Here is a 22,975-nt window from a genome sequence, read left to right as displayed (position 1 = left end):
AATGTTAACGGACCTTACCAACGACGTGGGTGACGGCAAGATTATTTTCAGTGGGTGGTGAACCCTTTGGAAATGTATCCGCAATAGAAAACACGAATCCGCACAGTGAAAAAATCTAGGCAGAACCAGGCAAGTAGCGGAATTTCGTCTAGGTTCCACTTTTTGAATTTGACCTGTATCTTTTGTTATATTGGAATATTCTCAATTTTTATGTCTTATTTAAAAGTTTGGACCGTCATAAGAAACTTCTAATTAGGGTGAGTTTCTGCGCATTTTATATATTTTATAATTTCAAATGATCAAATATGGAAATATTTATTGTAATTTTAATGGAACATCGATCAGTTTTAATAGACTATAAATAAGAATTTAAAGCTCACTGAAGAATAAGGAAACTGCGATTGTGTGTGTCCTCGATTTTCTACAATTTTCGAAATGGAACTGAATTTATAACAACGAGTTTGCATTAAATTCTGCGATAAAAACGTCGTTTATCAGTGGCACGAACGTTTCAGAATTGGCCAAGAGTCAGTGAACGATGATGAGAAAAGCGGTAGGCCATCGACTTCGAAAACCGATGATAACATCAATAAAATCAAAGAATGGATGATCGTAAACCGCAAATTGGCTATTAGGAGTATTATTTGGGCGTTATGAGACGTTTGCGCGAAGTAGTTTGCCAAAAAAGACCAGATTTGTGGGCAAACGACTCGCTCCATTAGAGCGGATTCGTTTTCCAACACTACAGACTTCATAGCCCAAGAAACATCGTTCACATGAAATTTACCCTTTTCAGATGAACCGTTATTCTAAAAACAATTGAAAAACGGTCTCAAGACAAACGAAAACGATCTCAAGGAACTAAGCGAAAAAAATTATGTGACTCAGCCCTGACTACATGAGCGGCCCAACCTAAACAACAAAATTATTTTTATAATCGCGAAACACAACATGCGAACAGGTTAAAGAAATAATCACCCCGATTCTGCAATCCGACGGATTTGTGATACAAACGAATCTACACTTTCGTTCGAGTTCGAATTTTGCATTATTTATTCCGTTCGACTTGTATGATTCGATCGACTCTCGTTCGGGAACACTTGAAATTTCGAACACTAACCATCAAATCTGTCAACACTACTTACACGTTCTATATTATTTATATTATTCATTCCTTAGTAAAGGAAACCGTCACATTTGTATAAACAAATTAGAACGATTCTAATCCGAACAGAAGTAATACGTACGAAAGTCGATCGAGTAATGTTCGAAAATTTAACAACTGGAACGAATGATATTCGAGTTCATACCCAACTGGTATGAAGTGCACAATGGGAATTGCGCATTCGATCGGCGTATTTCAAATCGATCGACGTACAGAATAGGGGTGAATATTTTCTCTTGAAAAACTTGTTAATGATTAACCACATAATGTCATCATTTTTGTCCAAGCTAGGAGCTGTTTTTTGTGTTGTCCTGGGGACGGCTAAGACCGATCACGATCCATCTTGCCTATGAGCTGTTTTTCACGGTTATTCCGAAACTTTTAGGACTACCAAAAACAAGACAAATGCACAAAACTTTCACAAAACATTCTTCGTAACAAACAATGCACTGAAAAGTTTGCTATCATTGAGAATAATACTTCCATGATATAACACCGATGGCACCACGTGTCATATAAAAGAAAAAGCAATGGCCCAACCCTGACGACATTCCCCTATTTATCAATTAGCTACTGGTAAATTGAAGAGAAAAAAAAATTGTCCGAGACGTCAGTTTAGACATTACACAAGTACACTAAGGTCTTTTTTATGCGGTTTTTTATGCGAAGTTTCAGAGTTAAGAGGTTTTTTATGCGAATTTTCAGAGTTATGCGGTTTTTTATGCGGTTTTTTATGCGACTTTTTTATGCGAAGTTTCAGAGTTATGCGGTTTTTTTATGCGATACATAAACTCGCATAAAAAAGACTTCAGTGTTTTTTGCAAGCAGCATTAACTTTACGTCTGCCTAGCGGTTCATGTTGAGCCATCAGGTCGCGCTACTAGTTCAATATAAACTGTTACGCACTGATGAGTCAAAGACGATACGTAAAATCAAAGTCAATGAGCTACTGTTTTACCTAATTTTGAATTAATTAATAATTTCATTCATTCGTTATTTCCGTTGTTTTCAGAGAACAAGTGTCGCAACAGCGAGAGATTTTTTGAAAAAGTTGATATTAATAACATTTTCGTTTGATGCCGAATCTAACCCCAGCTTACGCCCTAACCGCTGTTCAAAAACAATTGAGCTCCAGTTCGGCCACGATATGAACTTAATTCTTATACTTTGCTTGACCGATTACCCCTGTTTGCCACTCCGTTACTGATTGGCATATTGTCGCAAAACTGAAATGTAGAGGCGCTGCTTGTTTAGAGATGATACTTCCAGCAAGAGCTGTCAAATCGGTAGGAACATTTCTAATCACTCCACCTTTTCAACGATTTCTTATAAAAACGAGAAAATACATTTGAAAAATCATAGTAGAAGTTGAAGAAAAAGTGTTTACTCTGAGGTGGTAATGTTGATCTTAGTTCATTGTGCGAAATCTACCGTTTATTCAGAATAGAGCATTAAACTTGGTTTGATACCATTTTTCAAATGCCTGGAAATAACAAATGAAGTATCCAAAATAAATGGTACTCGATCGCAATGCATTCTAGTACTCGAGAAATCAACATTACACTGGTTTCTGTTTAAAAATGTCGATCCGAAAGATCCTAACCTTACCCAATCTCACACATTTCTGAAGATTTTCAATGTTTAATCGTAGTTTACACAAAAAAAGTAATAGTAATCACTTTGAAATCGATTTTCTTCTACTCCGAGTGTACTTTTATTGCTGATATCTATTTGTACTATTGAATAAACGATAAGAATGTTGCAAATCACTACTGCCGATATGAAATTTTTCGAAAGAATCCTCCTTTTCTTGGTTCCATTTTTCAGTGGCAGGTGTCACTACCGATAATTCTGTTCCGTGTCAATGTGCCAATCGAAATCAGCTGAAATTGTACAGTGAATTTCTAGATGATCAGTCCTGATATAGACGTCCCAAGAATAGGATAATCAATACTGGCACCAGCCACCGGCGGCTAGGGCCAGAATGAAGATCGGGTACACTGCTAAAAATCAACACTTCTTTAATATGTGTTTCTATAGATACGTTTCATGTATCTAGGTGCACTAAGAAATTAATTACGCTTCATTTGTGTTATGAAATTTAACGCATAAATTTAAAGTGTGTCGTCATATGACAAGAGCCAGTGTCATTAGATTTCAATCTTATGTGTGAACATGTTGATATCGAATGATTCGAACATAAGACTAAAGTGTGTAACGTTTTTATTCTAATTTGCATGATTCAAATAATGTTTGTGTTTTCAGGTAATGGAATTGTGGAAGACCATACAAAATCAGGAGATTTATGTCGGACAACGGTGGTAAAAGTCTACTTTTTACAATATATAGAATATAAAATTCAATACAATAAACTATGTTTAGCATATTATTTTAACCTTAATATTCAAATGATGACATTTTATTACCAAGTTCTCATTCAGGTAAAATTTATTTATTTCAGTCAGTTTGTTTGCACTTGTCTGACAATTCAACTGTAATTGTCAAGCCAACTGAATGTTAAGTGTTTTACAATTAGAATCAATCTGCTGATTTGTAGATGGAATGGAAGTGTATTATCTATATGCTTCAATGTGATTGAATTGAACATTTGAATAAGATTTGAAGTGATTTTTATTTTCAATTTAAGTGTAAAACACTTTCGCCCAGCGTGTCGATTTTTATCAGTGTAGGGAATAGGAAGGGTATTCAGCAGTGCAGTAAAACTTCATTCAATTCAATTGAAACTGAATGTGGGACACATTGACGATCTCTCCACTGCAGTAAATTTCACTCTCTGACACACACAATGTTTGCTGACGGCCCGAACGGGCAGCATTCAGTTCATCACTCGTTTTCTTCAATCGAGGCTCAGTTTAACCACCGTCAGTTGATCTCTTGAAGTAACAAAATATCTCTTTCAATAGTGTGAGAGCGGCCTTCAAATGAGGTTTATGTAAACATTCGAATTGGTTTAAGATAATAGATGAAAGACTAATCAGATAGCTGAAATATCAATCGCAGAATACACATAAATTAATTGTTTCCTCCTTCAGTTTTCATTTTTAATACTTTACTTCATTTATAATTCTATTCTTTCGAATCTGCTTACTACCAAGAGCGAAGACAATGAAGCAGCTAGACTACTTGCCACTTGAAACTGAGCAAGCAAAACTTCAAATGACTAGGTACGATTATTCAACTGACGATGGATTCTGGGAGCTTCACTTGAAAATGGCAGCAAAAGTCAAATGAATTAGTAGGGATACGCTGACGGACAGCGGCCATAAATTTCATTTTCATCTCATATTATTCGATTGAAAATTAAATTTTACCGCACTGGTATTCAGTCCAACACCGAATCATCAGTAACCGAGAGTAGAAAGATTTTTACTGTATTATTCAATTGAATAATGATCACAAAAGCTAAGATTAGGTAAATGGAGTGTTTTATTTCAATACTCAGTTTTATTTTGTGCACAAAAAAGAAAAGCAAACCTCAAAAGTAAACATTACGACTAAAAGCATTTCTTTCTAATGCTCATAAATGCTGCTACCTGGAGATAAGCTGATAAAACGTGTTGTTTTTTACGCTCAAATTTCACAGATTTCTGCACCGACTGGATTGGATTGGATTATCAAAGTCACTCTACTTACGGGACCCCTAGCACAGACTATCAGACGTGACACTATAAGCAAATTTTTCTAAAAAAAATTTGTTTGTGGGGCTATAGTTCCATCTACATTGAACTGCGCGAATTATTTACTATCGGCACACCCCCTATGTTATGTAACAGTTGTAACTATCGGTACACCCCCTATGTTATGTAACAGTTTTTCACTAGTTGGTTCTCCCCCCGTTTGTCAACACAGATCAGCTGTTTACAGGGATGCCTGATTTCATCAGGATTTGTATATTTGAAAATGACTCGTCGCAATAAATTATGGAATGACGTGAATAATATGATTTTAAGCGACTGTTTGACTTCAACAATTTATTTTCCCCAACGTTGTTCAGAAAAATGACTTATCAGCTACGTGAAACCGATTATTGATTTGTGGTATATACATACCTGTAATATTTATTATTTTTAGTTAGTTTCTCGCACGGAATGTTTGAAAAGTTCATTATCGGGCCCGATGTAAAATGAGCTTGTAGTCATCTAGACGAATTTCGATTGTGTTGGTAATTTTCACTTGAAATTCAGTGGCGGCAGGCCAGAAGCAAGTAAATATCTTAACAAAACATGGTTTCGAATTTGTATTGCGTTGGATGATGAAAAGTACACACAATTCTGTATTTAGTGTTGGCAATATGTATTAAATCTGTATCCTGCATGAAATCCACTTGGACGGTACATTACAGGCAATTCTGTATAAATGACAACTCGGTTGGTAAATGAAAAAATAATCACAGTCTAGATGACAGACTGGATGTTTTTGAAACGTGGCGCCATCATGACATATGCGAGTACTATCCCAACTAAAGGAATATTCGAAATGACCTTTAAAATGATTACAGTAGGTTGAACATCTACCAATAAATGCTGGAATGATAGTGGAACAGTTGAGAATTAAAATCCTTTCCCACTACTCATAGTATCTAAATTCAGTGATCAGGATTTTCGGATAGTTATGTACGAAATTGTGAACACCTAAAAAAGTTCGATATTCCATCACCGTTTAATATACTCTGTATCCAGTATCCTAAAACAACAACAAAAATATTCGCTCTCTTGGTCTTCGAATCGCGTCCGCGTGGTCGCTATGTACAACTTAAGTAATGCTCGCTCTAAATAAATTCCACTACCTATTTCAACACGGGGAGGGGTTAGTTAAAAATTATCACCTCGTTCATTTGTACACCGTATTCGGGAAGATATTTCAATTCAGTCAAGTGACTTGTTGGTGGTAGGTAAACATCCGAGAGTTAGACTTTTTTTTCAAATATAGTTTCTCTGAGGCTAGGTACATCGTATTGTTGGGTAGGCAAAGGTTCTCAACTGTTTTTTTTTCGCTATGGAAAGCTTTATAACCACTTTAAAGTTACTAACGTTCGACGTTCACGTACAAAACACCCATATTCTACACGACATGATAGTGTAACAGTGTTCTAAGCTTAGGGGAAAGATTGCCTGTAAAAAAATAAAAGAAGCAGAAAAATCAAAATTTAAATTGTTGGAATCATAATGACGTGAAACAAGGATATTTACGAAATTGAACTACTAGTGACTATTTACTGTACTTACCTTGAAAAAAAATCAACAAAAAAACAAATACTTCACAACTAACATGATCACATATAACGAAAACCCGTGTTTATGCTAAATAGAACAGTGTAGTGCAACTTAATTTAAACTGAGCAAATAAGGACAAAACGCACTACATCTACCAGAATCTATGAAATATCGGAACATATGATAAACAAACCAAAATCGTGTGGAACCGTTGACAGAGTAGTGTTAGTCGAATAATAGTAAAACCAAATTTCGAACTTTTCTCTGTAGAAAGAAAACCAATTATAGTCCAATTAATTTTTATTTTCATCTTATACCATAATTTCCATCCGCTTTTTTTCTGTTGTTGTAGTTGTTGGTTTTCACTAGTTAAAGCACAATATGTCGGAACACAACAAATGGAACGAATGTTAATAAATGCAACGGTTTCTTCACTCAGTACATTCGGTTAAATGTAAGTCCTATAACGTTCAAAGAGAAGAGAAAGGAACGAATTGACCTAAAGCTGCTATAGGATTTCTTAGTTCGCTAGTTTCTTTTTTTGATTACGGTAGATACCGAACAGAATCGGGAACCAGTCTGCATGGTGCACTTTCTGCAAGTCTTCTACATGCGATCTTACGTTTTGCTATGTTCGAGGAGAATAAGTGCATGGGACAATATATAGGTCATGAAAAGCGCACACACGCGTAGTACGTCTAGTGGTGTCTGTGATTTTTGTGTGGTACTAGAATGTGTTTTGGAATTTAAAGTTTTGCTCGTTGGTTCCTAAAAATGTATGAAAAAAGAAACATATGAAACAAAGAATCTTTGATGGAATGCTTTTCCTTTGGTTGGGATTTATTTTAGATACAAAAAAAAATAAAAGAAATTCGGAATGCAGCTAGAATAACATGCACTTGATGACAAGCTAGAAGCGGAAGCAATCGAAATGTCATGCGAGTTAGCTTCAAATCAGGAGCAAATTTTTGGCTTCAAGACTGGAAAACGGTGAAAAACATTAATTAGTAAACCAATTATCGTTCAGAATGTAGTGTTAGTGGTAGTACAGATAGAACGTTTCGTGCTTTATATCGAACCAAATTGTCAAGGAATCACGAGCAAAATCGCTTTCTTTTCAGACCATCAATTAGCATGTCATGATTTGGTCACATGCTTGAAAATCGTATTCAGAGTTGGCAGACCCCATACAGATTTTAGTTAAACTATTTTGACGTGTAGGCTTTGGCACCATAAGCCACTTGGCATACTTTGTTTTTTTTTCTAAAACTGATCTATACTTGTACCACCCATACCCTAAATTATCTAAAATGCTTCTCCGCCTTTTTTGGTTACGAGTGATGACCTCAATAGTTAGGTAAATGTAATTTGATTCCATGTTTTAAGCGATATAACACGTTTTACTTTTGCGTTATTTCATATTCAGAAACGTCACATTAAAACATGTTTTCCCTAAATAACATGATATAATTGTCAATAAAGCACAACCCTGCTAGCATTTTCCGTCACTTTTCGTCTATGTCATGCCCCGTTTACACTTCTGCTGGCTGCCAGCATGCTGGTGTCAGTGTACTGCCCTCTTAGGAAAAAACGTTCAACTGTGGTCCAATGATCCGAAGTATTAGACCAACGAAGGACCACCGTTGAACGTTTTTTTCCTAAGAGGGCAGTACACTGACACCAGCATGTTGGCAGCCAGCAGAAGTGTAAACGGTGCATCAAGCTGTTCAACAATAGCAGTTTTCCATCAAAGTAGCCATGCAATCATAATAATAATGCAAAACTGGAAACTGGTACAACCATTTTTGTTTTTTTTTGTATTACGAGATGATTTTTTTGGTTATTTGCAGCTCAAAAATATTTATTTCTCTTAAATGGCCAACGTTTTGAAGCAATAAACCATCGAAACGTAGGCAATAAGCGTGAAATCGTAACTTATTTCTTATTTTCAGGATGTTATCAACGTACTTTTTTCTTTCCTACCTGCGACGTAGGCATGTTTGGAGTTTGTTTCTAAACAAACTCAATAACAAGTATGTATGTCATGCGTATAACATAATCCTAGTGTGAACAGTGCGGTTTTAACTTCATTATACTATCGTTAAAACATGTTATTTTCTGTAGGTGTGAACATAGTATAGGGTGATTTTTTAAGAGCTTGAGAACTTTTTTAAACAATAAAACGCATAAAATTTGCAAAATCTCATCGGTTCTTTATTTTAAACGTTAGATTGGTACATGACATTTACTTTTTGAAGATAATTTCATTTAAATGTTGACCGCGGCTGCGTCTTAGGTGGTCCATTCGGAAAGTCCAATTTTGGGCAACTTTTTCGAGCATTTCGGCCGGAATAGCCCGAATTTCTTCGGAAATGTTGTCTTCCAAAGCTGGAATAGTTACTGGCTTATTTCTGTAGACTTTAGACTTGACGTAGCCCCACAAAAAATAGTCTAAAGGCGTCAAATCGCATGATCTTGGTGGCCAACTTACCGGTCCATTTCTTGAGATGAATTGTTCTCCGAAGTTTTCCCTCAAAATGGCCATAGAATCGCGAGCTGTGTGGCATGTAGCGCCATCTTGTTGAAACCACATGTCAACCAAGTTCAGTTCTTCCATTTTTGGCAACAAAAAGTTTGTTAGCATCGAACGATAGCGATCGCCATTCACTGTAACGTTGCGTCCAACAGCATCTTTGAAAAAATACGGTCCAATGATTCCACCAGCGTACAAACCACACCAAACAGTGCATTTTTCGGGATGCATGGGCAGTTCTTGAACGGCTTCTGGTTGCTCTTCACTCCAAATGCGGCAATTTTGCTTATTTACGTAGCCATTCAACCAGAAATGAGCCTCATCGCTGAACAAAATTTGTCGATAAAAAAGCGGATTTTCCGAATGGATCACCTAAGACGCAGCCGCGGTCAACATTTAAATGAAATTATCTTCAAAAAGTAAATGTCATGTACCAATCTAACGTTTAAAATAAAGAACCGATGAGATTTTGCAAATTTTATGCGTTTTATTGTTTAAAAAAGTTCTCAAGCTCTTAAAAAATCACCCTGTATAATGTCGTTTTCGCTTGAGAAAACTGAAACTGACCAAGGGTAGTTTCATCAAACAAACACTTCTTACGAAACTGTGTTGATTTCGCACTTAGCAACGGGGGTTTGAGCAAACCTGATATAAAAACCGAAAAAACTCGAAACTGACTCGATTTTCAGTTCAACAACGTTGAAACTAGGAAACTTCAAACAAACGGTTTGACAGAAGTTAGAGTGGAAACTGGGTTAGGTTTGGCATCAAGCGAATACGACATAAGATTGCCCAAAGTGTTGTCATGACAACTTTGACATATGTTCTCTACCTTAGATTTACGATCAGCTTTAGGTTTGAGTAGATAACGACCTAATTTTTAGTAGTTCATAGAAGAGATTGACAATGAGCGATTTTTTCTGAAAAACTAAGTAAACGCGATTTTTAGTGTAGAACTTAATCGTGATTATCTCGAATTGAACTAAACGCAACACTATAATTCTATTTCCATGCCATCAGAAATATGATCAGAAATTTATGATAGAATTTCTAACTTAATTTACTTAAAAATGAGGTTTCGTCAAACTTTTGAAAACAATGAGGAAAACAAACTCATAACTGTGCCTCACCTTTTCTTGCTCTCGGACGAATTAAGAATTTAGTTTTAGAATTGGGTTTTAGCATTTCGTTCCAGATTACAGGTTTGGAAACTAAACCTTGGATTTTGGAACATGAATCAATTCCAGATTCTGAAACCGGTTTCTTGACAAGATTTTGAAGTTGAATTTAGTTCCTTAAATTTATGTCCAGAATTTTGAATTAGGATTCCAACTTCAGAATTCAGGAACAAAATTCAGTATAAAAATATTTAATCTGGGAACTGGATCTAAACTTCCTGAATTTTGAAACTGACTTCTGAACAAAAATCTAATTCCTGAATCCAGTTTCATAATTTAATTCCTGAATTCAGTTCCAGAATTTAATTTTTAAATTCACTTTGGGAACTCATTTTCAAAACCTGCTTGCTTGAACTACATTGGGAACTTGGATTCCGTTCTTTTACTGGATCAGGGTCATTTCGCCGAAAGCCGTTTCACCAAAAGCCATTTCGCCGAAAGCCATTTCGTCGAAAGGATCATTTCGCCGAATGTCATTTCGCCGGAACGGTAATTTCGCTAATATCTTTAATTGTCTTTATATCGTAATTGAAAGATGACGCCCTTTTTGTTAATCTAAAATCGCACTTCTGAAATATATCATAATGAAAATAACGAATAAATTCATTTCCCTGTGTTTAGCCGGTTCAATGCATACGGTGCTGATCTTACAAGCCAGTTGTCATATGTTCGAGCCCCGACCTGGAAGGATTCATAGTGTCAGTAGGACCGTAGTACTAACCATGCAATGATTCTGTACGCTAAGAATCGGCTGCGAAGTCTGTTGAAACAAAAAGGCCAGGCTGAGTTCTGAACTTGAATTCCGAATCTGACTTCAATTACAAAATCTAGTACCAAATTCAAGTTCCGAATTTCATTCCAGTATATAGGTTTTGAATTCTGAACCTGGAATCTGGAGGTAAATTCAGAAACTGAATTGAGAGATTAATTTATGATTTAGAAGCCACATTCAAAATACTGGTATGGGAATCAGATTTTAAATTTTGTTCCAGAACACAGATCTAGAATTCACATCTTGAATGTTGCTTTAGAGTTCTGAAGTTGAATTCTTGAATCAGAAATCTGGATACTAATTTATTCAGTTCCAAAATCTAGTCAAGAAACTAGTTTCAAAACTCTAGTTCAAGAATCTAGAATTTAGGATTTAGTTCCAACTATTGAACCAATATTCTGGAACTAAATTCTGAATTTTAAAACTAGATTCCAAACTTTAAATTATGTTCAGAATTCAAATAGATCAGGATCTGATTTCAGATTCCAAATGCGGCTTCAAACTACGAGGAATATCAGTGTTTGCTGCCGCTAGTTGAGGCGACTGCTCGCCACGACGTCCGAAAAGAGAATGCGAGCAGGTTTTATACCAGGTCTGCATGTGGTCTGTTGTTACTGTTTGTGGAAGGTCCTAACCAAGACGTCCAGTTCCGTCCAGATGACCTAGAAGATATGATCGATTTTCGATCACGGTTTACCATTTTTACTCGTCCAGTTGATCATTGGGACTCAAAACCGTCGTCGCGGGAACGAGAAAGGCAAACCAGCGTAATGAATTTTCCTCATTGTTTTCAAAAGTTTGAGAAAACCTAATTTTTGAGTTAAACTGTTGAAAATTCAAGCATAAACTGCTGATCATATTCCCGATGGCATGGAGAAATAATTATGCTGTTGGGTTTAGTTCAACTCTAGATATTCACGATTAAGTTCTACCCATTCTTCCACATGGCGAATTTTTAAAAGGCTCCCCATAGTAAAGTAAGACATCAAAAAGTTTGGTCCTTTTGAAAAATAAAACAAGTATGCAAAGTTGTTTTTTGTAACAAAAAGTTTCAGCGAAATCTGACAGGGTGCTGCCAACATTTGTTCGAGTTACTTCGAAGCTCTTCTTGTGAACTTGCGCGATTTTTTTTTTCACTTAAAAATGGTTTTGTTATGAAAACAGAAAATCTTGCGTACTATTTGAGATATGAATCAAACTGGTCGAACATTTTGATCAAGACAAGATTACTCATCCCAGAAAGTGATGTTAATGTGTAATGAAAAACAGAGTGCAATGAGAATGAAACTTGTTATGAATAGAAGGACATGACTATGATCTGCCAGGAATTACCGGTATAAAATCTAAACGCAGAAAGCTAGATGTGGAAAGAACCCGGCTTGGTTTTCAAAAAAAAAAACACAACAGAAAACTATCCATGGTTTGAAGTGATCGTATCTACAAGCGTAATCGTTTTAGGTCGAATGGCTGGAACTGGAACAATGGACTTGCATCAATGTTTGAACACTTGGGTGATATTAAAACACTTATTCTGAACGTTGTAACACTTTCCGGTTTTTTTATAATCAACAGTATGTATTATGCCTAACTTTATACGGACAAAAAAAACGAATAACATTTCATTAATAAGAGATACACATAAATAAAAAAAACTGATATTTTAGTAACTATTACAATCTAAGGGCTCCCTCCTACTGAAATTAGCAAATGACGCAACAAGAAAACATAATGTACAAGTGTAAAATATTGCACGTCAAGCACTATAATCTAGGTGACGAGTGAAATGTGTTTTAGGTGAGTGTTTTGAACTGTTGCCGAGGTATGCTCAATTTGATTTGACTTGCTAAACTTTAAAAACAAATTTACGATTTACCGATATCCGATTCACGATATAACGAGCCTCTTTCTGTTTTTTTTTTGTTTTTGGTTTTTGGCACACAGCTATAAACAATTCGATATGCTTGTCTCCATGAAACAGCTATTTGTTTGAGTTTGACTTTTAGTTTCGATTTGTACTCGTGTGTTGGGTGAAGCGTCGTGGAATTTGCCGACAAGTTATTATAATTTTGGAAAAAAAAAAACAAAAATTAAGGAGCCAAAATGAAGGAAAATGTTGTTTCCGATTAAATTCTTGCTAGCGACTTACATGTGCTCCGGGTGGCTACGCAGACAGTCCAGGAAACCTTGCGGCTTGACCTGCCCGGTGCAGATCTTGTGGATTGCCGTGAACAATGGAAATCTGAAAAGAGGTATAGGTTTTTTCAGTGTCGAAGTTTCAACAAACTTTACCATTCTTTCGAACTAACTTATCCTCCATTTTTTTGCTCTTAAGCATGAAGTTTACTTCTTCAGCAGTGATCGGTCCCTGCAGTTTCTGTCCGTTTAGCATTTCGTCTTCAAGCTGCTTTATTGTCTTGCCAGTTTTAACGAAGGCTTCCGAAACTTTACGGTTTCTGCCACCTGAAAACGAAAGAAAAAAAAACTTGTTGACATAAGTATACTTCTCAGTCATCCATTATTTCGATGAAAAAAAAACAGTACCATAGCAAGTAGTAATTAAATCCGCCACACCACAACTCTCGAAGAACGTCGACAGCTTGCTGCCCGGGTAGAACACATCGACAAACTTAATCATCTCCATCAGCCCTAACCGGATGACGGCTGCCTTGGTGTTATCGCCCAGTCCCATACCGTCCACGAAGCCCGCACCGCAGGCCACGATGTTCTTCAGGGCACCGCAAATTTCCACCGCATCCACATCGTCCACCACAACCACCCGGAAGTTTGGCGTCTGGAACAGATCCCGCAGTGTTTGAGCGATTTTCATGTCCCGGCAGCCGATGGTGGTTTCGCAGAATTTCTCCTCCGCAACCTCACCGGCCAAGTTGGCGCCCATCAGCACCGAGCAGGGAATGTTCAGGTGCTTCGTGATGACGTGCGAAATTAGCTCCATGCCGCCACCTTCGGCCACATCGAAGCCCTTGATCAGCGACAGACCGACGGCCGTCGGTTTGATCTTGCCCAACAGCTGACCACCGAGTCCACGGATGAACTGATGCGGTACGACGAAGATCAGTATGTCCGCATCCTTGGCCGCGTCGACAACATTCGGGACGGCTACCTGAACAAAATAAACAAAGAAAAAACTTAGAGAAAAAGCAAATTAACGTGTCGTGATTGGCTAAAACGAGTGATTTTGACGTAGAAGATTAGCTGCACTGCGAAAGGTCGGAAATGCTTCAATGAGCAATCTGCATCCGAAAATATTGGTGTTTTTTTAATCCGAAATTAATCAAATCGAAAATCAAATGGTTGTCATGTCATGTCTGATTGCGGAAATTTAATGATATAAGTGACGTAAACGACAAACGAACTTTTTCCTCTGCGTTCAATTTTCTCAAAGATGGTTGAGTCGATTTCACCGCACTTAGGTTCGTTTTGAAGTTACTGTTAGTTCATCGATCTCATTCGAAGATCAAATGGCAGTCATTTTCGGTGTCGGCTTTGAAGATTTGATGGTAATCGACAAAATGCATTTTTCCTTCTCCGCTCGAATTTCTCGGAGAAGGTTAAACCGATTAAAGCTCGTTTGAAAGCTACTGTTGGGTCAATAATCAAGTTCTAAGATCGAATGGCTGTCACTTTCGGTTCCGGAAATTTGATAGTAAAAGTGGCGTAACTGACAAGTCGCACTTGTTTCTATCGTCTCAATTTTCTCGTAGAAGCATCCACGATTCTCGATAAACTTTGAGTTATTTAAAAGCTGCTCTATCAAGTTCGAAAGTGTTTTGGCAAGCATCTGTGGCTAGGGAGATATAAAGTTATAGATGACGTAACCGACAAATCACAGTGTTTTCCAAACGCGCTAAAAATTTGCGAAGTTGCCTGAACCGGCTTCGGAAACCTTAGTTACTGCAAAGATACAACCGTATAAATATTTTAATAAGACTATTTACATGACACAATCGAATGGTATTTTCGCACCACTAGGTGGATTATTAAGAGATTTATTTTAATAAGTTGTCCGCTGGTGACGAAGAGTGATTTTACATGATGATTCTGAACGCAAAAATACCCGACTAATTTGTTTAAAGAGGATATTGAATCAAAAAATTATCCAAATTCGAAAGCATACCCGAGTCCGTCGAATTTCATCACGTCAACGTGTGGCCATGTGGCTGCTTCAGTCACAAACTATCAGGTAAGGCTCGTTTGCGACAAAATCTGGACACCGCTAAATACGTATATCTCTGGAAATACTTCATCAACGCGTGAAATATTTCACAGTCTGTTCATAGAGTAAAGTCAATTTTTGGGGATACTACAAGCTTTTAGATCGAAGATGGCGTCGAAAAAAGAGCAAATGTGAAAAGCAAGTGTGTGCTGTCGCAATGAAAATCCGGATCTGTCAGAAAGAAACTTGCAAAAAAGCTTGTTTTCGGTAAGCACTGTCCATATCGTTCTAAAGACATTCGATACACGTTTGACAACAGCCAGGAAAGCTGGGAGCGGGACAACAACGGATCTCGGGAACCACCAGAAGACCGCTAAGGTAAAACTATTATTGCAGAAGCGACCAGATCTTTAGGTACATACTGTGGCTTGAAAATCAAAAATTTCAAGCATCGGCAAGGTATGAAGTTGTTGAAACTGTACCGAACGGTAATGATAAACAGAATAAGACGGCAAAAGCCCAGGCTCGCAAATTTTGTCGCGAATATTTGACAAAGTTTACCTGTGTAATAATGGACGATGAAACTTATGTACTGGAAGACTTTAATCTGCTTCCTAGAATTTCTTTTTATACTACCATGCAACGGAACGGCATAGAGAAGCATTTCAAGACGAAGAAAAAGACCAAGTTTCAGAAAAAAAATTTGGTTTGGCAGCCAATATGCAGCTGTGGACGAGCAAGCCAAAGGTTTATAACTACCGAAACGGTAAGCAAGGAAATATACCTTGCAGAATGACTAAAAAAGCGATTGTTACGATTCATAGGCAGCCTCGAAGCTTACTGGCTATTCTGGCCCAATGTGGCTTCTTGTCACTACACCAAAGATACTTTGGAAAGCGAATGAGATCCATGTTGTACCGAAAGAAGCGAATCCACCGAACTGCTTCGAGTTGTAATCTTTCGAGCGATGTTGGGCTTTCGCGAAGAGAGAACTCTCTAAATATAAACAAAAAGTTGTCACCACGGTTACAGTCTGTACAGACCCTAATGGCTGGAGTAAACTTAAAAGCTCGTTGTTTCTTCATGCAGCCTAGTTGAGTAACTGTAACTAGTTTCAAGATGACTAATAATGGACAATTAAGGGGGGTAGGGTCTAAATGATGAAAATAATCATCATTTTTGCGATTTTTTTTTCAATATTATCGTTCAACAAAATAAATTCAAATGTTTTGCACCATTCGAACAACATTTTGTGATTTTTTCGTGGAAAAATATTGAGAAATAAGTCGGTGAAGAGGTATTTTTGAGGACACTTATTAAAAATCATGATTTGCGGTGTCCACTCCACTGTATCTCAGCCCAGACTAATCAGAAATGAACAAATAAATGCAGCAAAGTTAGAGTAGAAGTTTTTCTAGACCCCAACGTTTCTGTTTGATATTTTTCAATTTTTTTTTGATGTTCTGTGGTTGTTCAAAGTGAAAACTACGTTTTTTCACGAAAAATTCCGCCCTGGCCCCTCCCGAAATCAGAAACAGAAACAAAACAAAAATTTTGATACGAAGTGAACAGTGCAGTGTCAAAACTAAATAAAATTAAAATTAAACACCTGGAAAAATAAATGACAATAATGGCCCTTATTACCGTTCTCACTTCCACTTTCACATTCACTTCACTTACATGTCACTTCACTTGATTTTCCCTATTACCAGTATCACGCATAGTAAAGTGATCACTGTAGTGGAAAAAACTAATTTTTTCAACGAAATGGCGTGATGTTCAGAATAACATCAAGTGCATCCAAATAATTACTTTTGTCTTTGAAGCGACTTCCATAGTAAGGACCTAAATTCACTTCACTCGATTTTCACCGTGAAGTGATACCGGTAATAAGGGTCACAATCACTTCACTTGGTTCACTTGGTAATAAGGGCCAATAATAAGACACTTAATTGTTCTGGATGACTGGAAAGAGAAAGTGCGCGAGCTTACCATAGTTGAGCAAGATTCTGCAAATTAGAAAGATATCCTGCAGCTGGATCTCGCACATACTTATTTAGGACGTAAAATACGAGCGCAAGTGCATTTCGAGTACATGTTTGGCTGGATCAATTATTATACGCCAGAGATATAAATGATTACCCGACAATGGACTGAAGTCGTTGTGAGTACCTGAAAGAGAGACTCAATGGGTCGGAAAGATCATGATGCCAGTTTTCTGGGATTGTCATAGTATAGTTTTGATGTACTAAATTGATTAAAGACCGAAATCGATGTGAAAGGGTCTTACATGAAGCACATGAGCATCGCTACCATAGTTAAAATTACGGGTTAATGCTCCAATTACTTGCCCATCCACCTTGTTCAACTGATTTGGCCTCCTCGAACTGTCATTTATTCCCAAACCTTAAGTCATCTCTGAGAAATCGATGTGAGCTTTGTCTTGGAATTTTAGACCGCTACTTTCGGAACCTGTTACCGAAACCTGTATAGCTAAAGAAAGTTTGTGAGGCCATCAACTAATATGACCTACAAATTAAGAAGATGCTTTCCGTTCTCCATGAATCGAAGTAAGGGATATATCTCGGACCACTTCTCAAAATCCATCACAAGTCTTGTGGATTTTTGTGCTCTAGAAATGGACATTTAGAAGGTGTGGGATTGAAAAGGCATGACAGTAAACGTTAGAAATGTAATACAATAACCTTCTCTCGGTCATAGTCACACATTTTGCATAAATATCTAATAATGATAGTTCCAGTGTAAAAGTTTAAGGTTGTCTGTTAACAACGCCGGTTAATGGCGCACCGGAAATTATCTAGTTAAGCAATCTTCAGTAACATTATTTTTTCATTCTGGGCCCCTCCCGAAACCAAATCCTGGGTACGGGCCTGTGTTTTACTATAAGTAAATACAAAGAAAAAAATAAGTGTTTTTTTTTTTCAAAAGTGTTTAGCCCTGCCCGCCCCTTTAATGAATTAAAATTGCATCTTGGATTGAACTAACAACAAATTTATTTAATTCCAACTTTAATATGTTCAGTTTTTGCTTTTCTCATATAGAAAGGCTATGCAATCACTGTGAAAATCGACTTTTCAATCGAGGCCCGAAGGGCCGAGCGTCATATTCCATTCTACTTAGCTCGACGAACTGAGCAAATGACTGTGTCTGTATCTATGTGTGTAAGTAACAAAAATGTACAGTCGATTTTTTCCGAGATGGCTGGACAAATATTCACAAACTTAGATTAAAATGAAAGGTGTCTTGGTCCCATATGTTGCTATTGAATTTTACCCGGATCGGACTTCCGGTTCGGGAGTAAATAAAGAAAAATTGCTCTCGATTTCCTTTAACTTAAAGTTTCTTCAACTAATATTCCAATTAAAGACCTTCTAGTACCATAGCGTGCCATTGCATTTCATCTAGACCCGACTCCCGATTCGGGAGTTACGGAGTAAAATGTGCAAAATGAACTAAAAACGTGCAATCGAATTTTTCAGAGACCGCTCATCCAATTTTCACACGCGAAGGTTCAAATGAAAGGTCTTACAAACCCATTAGCCTACTAAAATTCATCCGGGTACATCTTCTGGTTTCGGAATTACAAGCTGATAAGTATAAAAATTCCATTTTCAGAAGGGTATTTTCTTAAATGACAAATAAATCAAGCCAAATACATTCAAATAGCAGAATAATTCTTCAATTAGGCAGGTATGGTTGGTATGATACCAATGTTAATTTAATCTCGAAGCGATTGGTGCATAAAAACATAGGTGTTGTCGCGATAAAAATGAAGAGAATGTTATTTTTGTGAAGGTAAGTCGATTTCTATGCACGCGTCATTTTTTTTGCTCTAGTTTCCTGGTAACGTCACGAAACATGAAAAAGAAATAAAATCGGCTCAGCAAGACTGTCAAACAAGCGGTAGCTTTATTTGATTTCATGTGATGTAGTCAAACTTGTAACCGAAAATATCAAAACTTTCTTTGCCACTCGGCCACATCGTGTCATTTTGCACATTTACGAGAGAGCATGGAGAAAAATATAATACGCAGAGCGAGCCACGTGGTTATATGCAACCTACTGGCCTCAGCCCTTAATAAACTAGCTATCAAACGGGTCTAAGACCAGAACTCTAAGACTCAGAACTCTTTGATAAATTTGAAAAATTGAGCCGAATACTTTCAATTAGCCGTATCCTTCTTCAATTGAACTGGTCCGGTTAGTAAATGACCAAATACATTGATTTTGGGTATATCGGATCTTCGTTCCCCGTTCCGGAAGTATCGAAAAAATGATCATGTGCTCCAAACCGGAAATCGCTACAAATTCTTAGACCGTTTTCCACAAACTTAGATCCAAATGAAAAGCATTATGTTCGCATAAGTTGGTGTAGAATTTTGTTCAGATCCGGCTTAAGCGTTTTTTTTTAATTTCGCCGAAAATAGTTCAAATTTATTGGTTATGCTATTTGTTATCCAAACGAACCAAGCTCAGGCTATGCCGGTTCACAGTTCTCGGTTCCGGAAGTACCGGAAATAGTGCTAAAAAACAGAACTCTCTCTTTATTTTCTCAAAAACGACTGATCAGGTTTTCACCGACTAAGACTCAAATGAAAGGTTTTACGTTTTACCTGAACGCTATTGACTCCGACGGATCCGACTTCCGGTTCCGGAACAACAGGGTGAAGCGGGCTTAAATTTTTAAACGGTCATGTAGAGCAAAGATGCAAAATAAACGAAAAATTCTTAGAAACTTGTCTGTTTATAAATTAAAAAAGTTATGCTAGTGAATAATTTTTTTTTATGAATTCCACATTTATATTTATGATGGTATAAGTATTATAAAAAAGGCATCATGGGTGAACACCCTAGGTGAATTAAAACAGGTTTTTATAAAAAGTTAAACATCAACGAGAAAACGAGTCATGTACGACATGAGAAAAAACACAAGATAAATCGTTCCCCCTTTCTTCACATTTGCTTTAGTAGTTCAAATTGAACTGCCATGTCCACTTAGGAGTTCAATTAATATCTTAAAAGTTGACACTTTCAGGATATTACATTGAGGACGTAAAATAAATCAGATTCGTAGATGTTTTTTTGCGATATACGGCCACCTTTGTGAGACTAAAAATAACGTCACACCGACCATTCGAAGTCTCCTTCTCCATTTCCAAAGTAGTTCAATTGCTAGAGCAGTTTCATACATTGAAGAAAGTTAGCTGATTAAAACTTGCCTTTGGAATATACAAGGTCTTATTTCCCAATTTATTTATCTACCTTTTCCCAATCTGCCGTTTATGAGGTACCGATAAAATCTATTCGTTGTTCGCCATAACTAATCACTACATTAAACACTCAAGCGTCAAACTTAAACCAGATAATATCATCACGACAAAGAACAGTGGTGAACGATTGATGATACAAATTAGTCGTTGGAAACTCCGAATCGAAATAATTATTAAGCTCCTTCATAAATTCCAGTGACTCGTAAAACATATCGGCGTACACAGATATTAACGTACGTCAATCGAGTACTGATACCGGATCCAAATATAAAAGCGTTCCGCGTGTCGAATCTCAACTTGAAACTTTTTGAACAAGAAGGGTAAACTGGCAAGCAACAAAAAAAACCAACCGACGGAAGCAGCTATGTGCTATTATAAAATGAACCAATTAGGATGACTTGATTAATTCACCGGATTTTATTTACTTCTCGTTCAACCGTAAATAACTGATCGGTTGCTTTTAGAAGGACTTATTATGCAAGCAGCGACGTATTGAAGTCGACGGTAATCAAAAGAGCCAATGTCAAGGTGTTTGGCATGTTGTCAGCCGGTACAATAAATATCAGATAAAATTTTGCAATCGAAAGAAAAAAGAAAAACGTTTCCCGTGCTGTTTCTCACTGGCATGGAAACAGAGCGAAAATGTTCAAGAATTGATACCACTCCAGACAGATTTTGTAGGTTATTTTAGGTGCAAGGAAGAAAATCGCTGCATGTGAGGATGGAAAAATGCAAATGTCTAAATTTATTAACAGTGACTCTCTAGTATAGTTAATTTAATGTGACATTAATGAATCTGTATTATTTCTTTATATGTGACAACAGTTGTGACTAGAGTCTTTGTCAACAGTGCGAATATTTACGAATCGGGGTGCTGGATCAGATAGGCAAATTACAGTAAAGCTAGAACTTTCACAATAAAAACATAATTCCATCCATGCGCCGCGACAAAAGCAGTTGCAAGTTGGTGCTGTTGTTGGACAACATTCTTTATTTGCAAAACTGTATTTGCACATTACACAGTCGAGTGGCACGTGCTAATCTTCGATCGATCGGCTATCATCAATCTACATTCTTTGTCCAATGAATTTGCTGAGCAGAGTCACAATCTGACATCAGACTGCTTCAATTCATAAGTTGTATTTCATCAAAATGATTACGAACCTGTTGTTGTTGTTACATAGTAGTTGAGGGTACACGTTTGAATGAAAGCACGTGTAAAAAAAAATTCTGATGGAAAAGCAAATGTATTTGAATGAGTTTTAATTCTCAAACAAATCTTTGCAAATTCGTTAATTAGTTCCGATAATTAGATATATGAGGATAATTTGAGTCACTACAATCAAGACGAAAGCGGATTCCTTCTATGAAATAAGTGACGATAGATAGTGAACAGTAAAGGTTTTTTTTCGCTTTACTTCAGAGACAACAGGAAAAAGTAATCTAAAAGTGATAATTATGTATAGCACACTTTTAATCTGCTTAGAATTTAAAGCTGTACTATTAGGTGGCGCAGTTGCAGTTAAAGTTGAACTGCAAACGCAATGATGAATCGAAGACGAAACGTGACGAAATTTCAATAGAGTGATTGTACCAGTAGTCATATTGTAAGCCGCGCCATGGGCGTTTTTTAATAGCTTACTTATTTGAAATTAAAATTATTTTTTTGGCATTTCACATTTAAACATGATTTCGGGCAAATTCGTGGCAACCATATTTTTAGCAAAGGTCATTCTGGAGGCCCAATTTTGAACTACTTTTTCAAGCATTTGAGGGCGTAATTCAGCAATGACACGTTGAATATTGATTTCCAAAGCATCAATCGTTGTTGATAACTTCACGTATCCCCACAAAATAGCGTCAAATTACACGAACGCGGATGTCAATTCACCGATCCATTTCTCGAAATAATGGTTGCCGTTGAAATGTACTTTCAATAGGTCGATTGTTCCGAATGCAGTATGACAAGTGGCACCTTCCTGTTCAGATCACATTTCGTCCACATCCATATAAGGAAGATTTAACAAAAAAAAAATTCATTGATCATGGTTCCGACAAAGATAAACTCAAGATGGAGTGATCTGAGATTTCTTATGTATCATTTGAATAAAACCCCTCGATGAAATCAGTTCACCATCAGTTTAAGTTCAATTATTATTTGAAACAAAACAACAAGCATCGTAACTATGACAATGTTTGTTTATGTAGAATTAAGCTCAAGTTATAATATGAAGAAAATTGTGATATTTTGCTGCATATCCAGTGATACCGGAAGCGAAAATCAATTGGGATTATTACTAACAATCTAATTTATTCTATTTAAATCATTCTTATTACAGCGAATAGAAGTAACAAAATATTTTGTACAGTATGTTTACATATATTTAGTTCCTTGAAAACTTATACTGTTGTCAAGGTATTTCACCGTCGTTTATCGACGCTTATTAACAAAGGGTCAATAAAATTACACTATTACTAAGTTCACTGGTTCACGAATACTGGCCCAACATATTTCTCTGAATCGTATGGAACATTGTAATCTTGAGTTTATCTTTGGTTCTGTTTCGATTTTCATTCCTCATTTTCAAAGAAATCCCAATTTAGCTTGATCATTATATGCCGAAGTAA

The 22,975-nt window shown here is 36.8% G+C and overlaps 1 protein-coding gene across 2 annotated transcripts in view; it reads right to left on the bottom strand.

The window, feature by feature from the left end:
* Positions 1-5,826: 5,826 nt before the first annotated feature.
* The window catches only part of LOC131439397 (glycerol-3-phosphate dehydrogenase [NAD(+)], cytoplasmic), a 36,563-nt gene continuing 19,414 nt past the window's right edge, over positions 5,827-22,975 (bottom strand). Inside the window, exons 3-6 of one of the 2 annotated variants that reach the window (XM_058610347.1) lie at positions 13,424-14,003; positions 13,189-13,342; positions 13,029-13,121; positions 5,827-6,297 (exon numbers count right to left, since the gene is read on the bottom strand). In XM_058610347.1, coding sequence (XP_058466330.1) covers positions 6,282-6,297; positions 13,029-13,121; positions 13,189-13,342; positions 13,424-14,003 — 843 coding nt within the window. In that variant the 3' untranslated portion in view covers positions 5,827-6,281. Of the gene's footprint in view, positions 6,298-6,681; positions 7,168-13,028; positions 13,122-13,188; positions 13,343-13,423; positions 14,004-22,975 lie in introns of those variants that run through there. The other variant, XM_058610346.1, reaches the window with a different exon arrangement.

The sequence above is a fragment of the Malaya genurostris genome, chromosome 3, assembly GCF_030247185.1.
Source record: "Malaya genurostris strain Urasoe2022 chromosome 3, Malgen_1.1, whole genome shotgun sequence".
Lineage (NCBI taxonomy): Eukaryota > Metazoa > Arthropoda > Insecta > Diptera > Culicidae > Malaya > Malaya genurostris.
Note: the sequence above shows the minus strand (reverse complement) of the source record. Positions and strands in the feature narration are given on the sequence as shown.